Source organism: Pygoscelis adeliae, unplaced genomic scaffold (genome assembly GCF_000699105.1).
Source record: "Pygoscelis adeliae isolate BGI_AS28 unplaced genomic scaffold, ASM69910v1 Scaffold467, whole genome shotgun sequence".
Taxonomy (NCBI): domain Eukaryota; kingdom Metazoa; phylum Chordata; class Aves; order Sphenisciformes; family Spheniscidae; genus Pygoscelis; species Pygoscelis adeliae.
In genome coordinates this window covers 379,585-385,870 of record NW_008825253.1, presented here as the reverse complement: position 1 = coordinate 385,870, position 6,286 = coordinate 379,585, and the positions used below count along the sequence as shown (strand labels likewise).

Genomic DNA, 6,286 nt, shown 5'->3' with positions numbered 1-6,286 from the left:
GAGCGTCTGCCCAGCACTCAAGCCACCTTTCTTTTCTAGCTAACCGATGCGCAGCGTGGTTGATCGCGGGGGGAAAAGCACGTTCACGCTCTTGAAAGGAAGCTGGCTTTGCCTGACGCAGCTGTGGCCGTGAAGGAAAAACACACAAGTTTAAATTTCAGGCTCGCTCCGTAGGAGAACTACCTTTCCAGTCCAGTAGTGTCTCGCTAAGACAATGAGAAGGCAGTTGCCACTCCGTGCCGTGTTCTGCCCAGCAGCGTTACCTCACTGGGTGGGCGCTTCATGCGGTGGCAGGGGGATCAGCCTTCTGGGGAGGTGCCTGTGCAGCTGGCCTCGCCATTCAGACCGTTTGCAACGTGACCTTGGGCTACAAGTTTTAAGCAAGCAGCAGGTGGTTTGAAGCAACACTGGGGGGGGGACAAGTAATTTCCTACTGCCCTTTCAACCTCTACAGTAAAAGTCCTGAGGATAGAGGCTGCTTTTTGGAACTTACCTATGTGGGCTTTAGGAGTAAATGTTATCCTCTTGAAAGAGGGCTCTCTTGAAAGGCCTGGCAACGACTCTGACGCTTTTGAGCTTCCTTGCTGTTTTCCAGACTTTTGAAGGTCACGACGCCTCTGTACTGAAGATCATTTTTGTAAGCCGAGGAACACAACTGCTCAGCAGGTAAGTGCCTACGCCGGGAGCCCAGGGGAAGATGCCAGAACTAATCGGAAAAGAAATCTCTTAGCTGATATCAGCAGCAAGACGGAAGAGTCTTGTGCAACGGATTTAGTTTTGGAAAGACTGATAGGAAGATGCCGTGTTTATGCCAAGCTTCCTGCAGGGGCTAACTTACCTTCCTCTTCTCCAGAAGAGGACCTCTCTCCTCCATCCAACACTGTGGATTCCAGTTAGCTGCCGTGACGTTGCTGGGTCAGTGACAAGCACTGTAGTCAGGCAGAGCTAAGGGTGCATCTCACCCGGGACATTTTTGGTTAATTCTGCTCCTGTTTGAAAGGCGTTGGAATGGGACAAGTTTATCTGAGATTTAAGGTGGGGCAGAGCGAGAATGGATCTATCCAGTGATTCTTTTTGTTACGTTCCTTTCTCTTCCAAAAGCGGTTCTGACGGTCTCTTGAAACTCTGGACAATTAAAACAAATGAGTGTGTGAAAACGTTAGATGGTCACGAGGATAAAATCTGGGGTCTTCACTCTAACAAGCAAGACGATATGGTTGTGACAGCATCCAGTGACTCCTGCATCACGCTGTGGAAGGTACGGTACGGCGTCTTCCCGTGTTCCCTCTCTGGGTCAGTAATGAGAACGCAGTGGAGAGCTCGGGACCCCAGTGGCGTGTTCCTCACTGTTCCAGCACGGCACATGCTCTCCTCATCTTCCGCACTTTGAAATTGGGTCAGTGAGGCGTATCTTGGGGTTTGGGGTTATTTTTTTTTTGGCCATACTGTGTTTCCCCAGTTGATGATGTCAAAGGAACAGCAGATGGGCCTCAGCAGCCTGCCCGGTGGCGTTCTAAAGGTGGTTTGGAGGGAAGTTGCGAGTTGCTGGATTTAACGCTTAAGTTACTTGACCTAGAGATCCCGCTGCAGAAACTGGTCTCCTAATCACTTGTTGGCTAAATAAAAATTTGTCTCTATTAAAGCGAGATTTGACAAAGTTATATTCTGGATTTTTATAGGATGTCACTGAAACTGAAGAGAAAGAGGCACAAGCTAAACAGGAGGAGCAGATTATGAAGTAAGTTGATCCTGTGCAGTAATGAGCTGTGAAAGGCGAACGCTGTCCAGTGAAACCGCCCACACCTACGGCCACCCAGCTCCATCTAACCCGAGTATTACATCGTTTAGCCGTTTGGAGGCCGTCAAGGCACAGTAGTCTCTTCTACCTTGTAGTTTATCTTCGGTTCCTGCCGAGCCTTGCTGCAATACTGTCAGCTTGACAATTGACTGGTTTCATGTTTATGCACTGCTAAGATAAGCAAAGTCAAACCGCCGAGACCCGCTTTCACTTTCTCCTGCCTCAGCCAGCACTGAATAGTTCAGGGAGCCCTTGAACGTGCCAGCGTAATTATCTGCACAATGAGGGCACTGAGGCATTCGTTGGCAAGCAGCATTAACTTCTTGGCGTTAAATCTCTGCGCGCTCTTATTGCCAAATCTGCTACTTTCTGTACAGCGTCTTTTTCCACTAACCAAATGTTTGTCTCACTCTCGTGACCCTGATTTGTTTTCCAGAGAGCAAGAGCTTTCCAACCTGCTTCATGAGAAAAGATACCTCAAAGCTTTGGGGTTGGCAATCTCTCTGGATCGTCCGCACACTGTGTTGATGGTGGTCAAAGGTGAGTCCACCGTGTGCTCTGAAGGCATTTTTCTGCCCTCTCTGCGTTCCAGAACGTCTCTTCCAGGCAGACGAAGACTGCAAAGTCTAATTGTCTGAAAGCCTCGGTTTTCCCTTTCTCTTACGACTCCCCTTTTCCTCGGTGAAATCACCCCAGATAACAGTGGTCTCCCTGCTCGCAGCCCGCGGGCGCACGGGCCGGACTCTTGCACGGACTCCTCATTCCTCTTTTCCGCAGCCATCCTCAAGGAAACTGACGGGAGAAAGCACCTGGAAGAGAACATTGTCCGGCTCCGGAAGGATCAGAAAGGTTTGTTGCAACATGGTTTAAGTGCTAAAACCTTTCAGGTTAGGGGCTTGTTTACTCAACTGAAATTCAGAGGAGAAGAATCTCCCTAGACTCGGTGCTTACCACTGAGCTCCCACCACCCGCGGGCGGGACTGCTGCCCGGGGCCAGCTTCTTTGTTCTGGTGCTCCTCGTGGCGCCACTCTGGGCTGGGGAGAGGGGCTTTGCCTGGCCGTTCCCCCCCCCTCGCTTAGGACGTCCCTGTGACGGCTCAAGCAAACGGTTCTGGGCACAGTCGTTCCGCCCCTCCGGTTTTTTTCTAACGTGGCGTCTCCTGCGCGCCAGCGCCCGTGGCGCGGCCGGCGGGTACAAATTCCCTTCCTCCCTAGAGGCGGTGTTAACGTTCCTGGTGACGTGGAACACGAACTCTCGAAACTGCCACGAGGCCCAAGCTGTCATTGAAACCCTCCTGAAGCACGAAGCACCGGACAGCCTCCTGCAGTACTCGGGCATTAAAGCTGCCGTGGAGTCCCTGCTGCCTTACACCGGTGAGTCACGCGGCAGGGGCGGGCTGCGAGCCTGAGGTCTCCTCCTGCGTTGTGAATATTCCCCGTTTGCCTTGGTCTAAAGAGAAGAGAGGGTTCTGCACCCCATTCTGGTGAGCTTTCCCCCCTGTGATGCTAACCACTGGCTTTCTCTCTTTGCAGAGCGCCATTTTCAGAGGCTGAGCCGCTTGCTGCAGGCCTCCATGTTCATTGATTTCATGTGGCAAAACATGAGGCTGGCTGATGCGGCCCAGCAGGAAGACGTGACTTCGTGACCCTCCTCCCGCCAGTTCCCCTGTCCGGAGGGCAGAGCCTGAACTGCTTCCCCCCAGGGGGCGGCAGCCGGACCGTTCCTCTATTTTATAATAAATTTTTAAAGTTTGAGTTTCTAAAACGAGTCCAGCGTTCGGTCTCCTTGGGGCTTAGTGAGGGGAAGGGGCCGTTCCTTTGGCCACGCTGTGGTTTCCCTTTGCCTTTTCAGGCCCGGACACTCGGACAGCACCTTAGTGTGGAGAAAAGGCAGAACCTGGCTCCGAACCAGCAGCTGCTCTACTGGGGATTCAAAGGCTTTAGGGAGGTGGGAGACGCTGCTGGCGATGTCGTGTCACACCCCGAAGCCCAGCCAGGCAGCGCGTCTTGATCAGCGCCGTGTCATCGAATGTTTTCTTTGCTTGGGCAAAACGCAGCCTGGGCCAAGGCCGGTCTCTCGCCGGCGCCCGGGAGGGGGATAAGCGCCGTTCTAATTCCCCAGCTAGCAACGTTTTAAAGTATAAAAAAAACCCCAAGCGGTCTTCGTAGATATTTACATGTATTTTATTTCAGAGACAAAAATGTGTAAGACTTAGAACAACACAAACACCTCACAGGTTGGTTAAATTGCTTGTTTCCAAAAAAATTAACCAATACCTGGGAGAACAACTAAAAGTTAGCAATCTGTATAAAAGTGTTAAGTTTTCCTCTAACTATTTTTCTCACTCAATTCTAGCACATGACGACTTAAGGACAAGAATCGCGGTCGGTTTCAGTAACTGTCACACCCCCTTGAAAGGGGAATGTTTTGTTTATGAAAGTGAGCTCTGGCCCCCTGGCCCGGCTGGGAAACAAGCTGCACCGCGGCCCTTGTTGGTTCTGCGCCCGCATGGACATCGCTGCCGGGAGCAGTCGGGGATGAGGTTCCTGGCCAAAGGGTTTTTTTTGTTCTCGCGGCCATTCAGCGGATCCAGCCAATTCATACGTTTGATGGCCGGTTCTCCGCTACCCGAGTTGATCTAACTTTTTAAAAAATAAAAAAAAAACCCCACCAAAAAGCAAAGAGTTTAAAGAAATATATAAAATAGGGGGTTCGGGTAAGTGACATTCGCCCACGGCTGCACCGTCCCATCCCTACGCACCACCAGCAGTTGTAGCTCTGGATTTCTTGGGCGACTCTAAGTCACTTGCTCTGCCTGGGTTCCCCTCCTGCTCTCCCGGGTGGCTGCCGCGCGCTGCCAGCCAGCCCCGGGGCAGGGAATAGGGCAAGAACGATCGAGAAATTTTCACATGCTACGTTGCAGGATCGATACCTGCCTGAGGGAGAATTATCTGAATCTGAAGTGACCTCTAACTGACAGAGGAGCTGCCAGATCCGCAGCTGCCCTGATGAGTTCAACCACTAAATCCTCTCCCGCTAACTCCGGTAAAGTAACTCCTGGCTCCCCGGCCTCCCTGCGCAAGCTGCGGCACGAATTGGTGTTACCCAGGGAAGCGATGTTCGCATGCATGTTCCGTCGGGATCTAACCATGTCCTTGGAAAGCGACAGTGCCGAGCCCCGACGCTCCCCGCGCCACTGCCCTCGGCTCCCGCGTTTTTTTTGAAGGAGGGTGCCGGGCTCTCGGTGGTGGTGCTGGCCCAGGGCCGGGTCTGTGCCCCCCCCCACCCCGGGGGCACTAGTGCATGCTCGGGAGAGGGAGCAGAGCCCAGAGGGCCGGCCGGGAGGCAGACTGCTGCACGGCTCGCTTCGTGACGGTGCTGCACTTCTGGAGGATCTCGTGGGCTGAGGGGCGCACGGGCACCTTGGGGACACAAGCGGCCAAGTCTGGGTCCGTGAGGGAGTGACTTAGATCAGCTGCAGATGACTCCACAAAGCCAGAATCGTTCCTGTCCTTGTGGGTGAGGTGTGGAGACTTGCTGCTGTGTGTGGCCAAGGCATGCCCCAGGGGAGAGCTCCTGGCCTGCTCGACTTCGGGCAGAGATCTTGACAAGTCAGGCTTCCAGCTCAGCCGGCCGTCCCGCTCGCTGCCGCTCCCCAAGCTGAGGGACGAGCTGTCTGACTCCAGGTCCGGGGTGGAGCTGGCCCTGGGCCGAGACCTTGATCTGCTTCTCAGAGAGCTCACGTCCTCTTCAGTCCCCTCTTCAAGGGAAGAGCAGGCCTGCACCCTGTGCTGTCCCGCGGCCTCGCCCTGGGGCTGGGGAGCCGTCAGGGAGGAGCAGAGGTTCGGGGTGGAGACATTGAGCCCGCAGCTTATGATGGTCTGGAGCTTGTGGTGAGGATTCTTGTAGGGCTGGAGGCAAATGGAGGGCATGTAGCCAGTACGGCCGTTGTATCTGAAGGGGAAGGATGGAAAGCCACACTGAAGAGAGCCCTTCTCCCAGCTCAGACCGAGGGGAGGGAGCAGAGCAGCCGAGGGAAGCAGGTGAGGACTCAGCCCAATGCTGTACACGGGGCATGAGGAAGGGGAAACTGTCCCTAAGCCAAGGGCAGTCAACTCAGGGGGAGCTCCTCTGCACCCCACTTGGGGAAGAGCAGGCGAGAAGCACCTGCAGCAGGTAACTGGCTCCCTCGGGAAACGAGAGCGTCGGAAAAGCCTCCTTACCGGATCAGCCACCAGCCATCGTCGGATTTCCTGACCACCTCCACGACGACACCGTTGTTCAGCGAGAGCTCGTCTGCCTTCTGAGACTCGTAGGCCCGCATGACAAAGTACAGGCTGCCTGCAGAGAGAAGGGGGAGGTCGTTTTTGCCTTGCGGAGAAAATGCTTCCGTCCCTGTGACCGACCAGCTCAGCAGCCCCGGGGAGCAAGCGAGAGCTCGCATGACAAGTGTCCCTGTAAGTGACTGATTTGCTCAGGGACCCACA

At 54.2% G+C, this 6,286-nt stretch overlaps 1 protein-coding gene across 1 annotated transcript in view; it reads left to right on the top strand.

Annotated features, from left to right (window-relative positions):
- The window catches only part of TBL3 (transducin (beta)-like 3), a gene marked incomplete at its 5' end in the record, with an annotated part of 10,442 nt that extends 6,924 nt beyond the window's left edge, over window positions 1–3,518 (top strand). The window contains 7 exons of the mRNA XM_009329404.1: window positions 596–666; window positions 1,102–1,258; window positions 1,680–1,738; window positions 2,235–2,338; window positions 2,576–2,647; window positions 3,014–3,172; window positions 3,332–3,518. Of these exons, the coding sequence (XP_009327679.1) occupies window positions 596–666; window positions 1,102–1,258; window positions 1,680–1,738; window positions 2,235–2,338; window positions 2,576–2,647; window positions 3,014–3,172; window positions 3,332–3,444 (735 nt within the window). The remainder of the gene's footprint in view (window positions 1–595; window positions 667–1,101; window positions 1,259–1,679; window positions 1,739–2,234; window positions 2,339–2,575; window positions 2,648–3,013; window positions 3,173–3,331) is intronic.
- Between the last annotated feature and the right edge of the window lie 2,768 nt (window positions 3,519–6,286).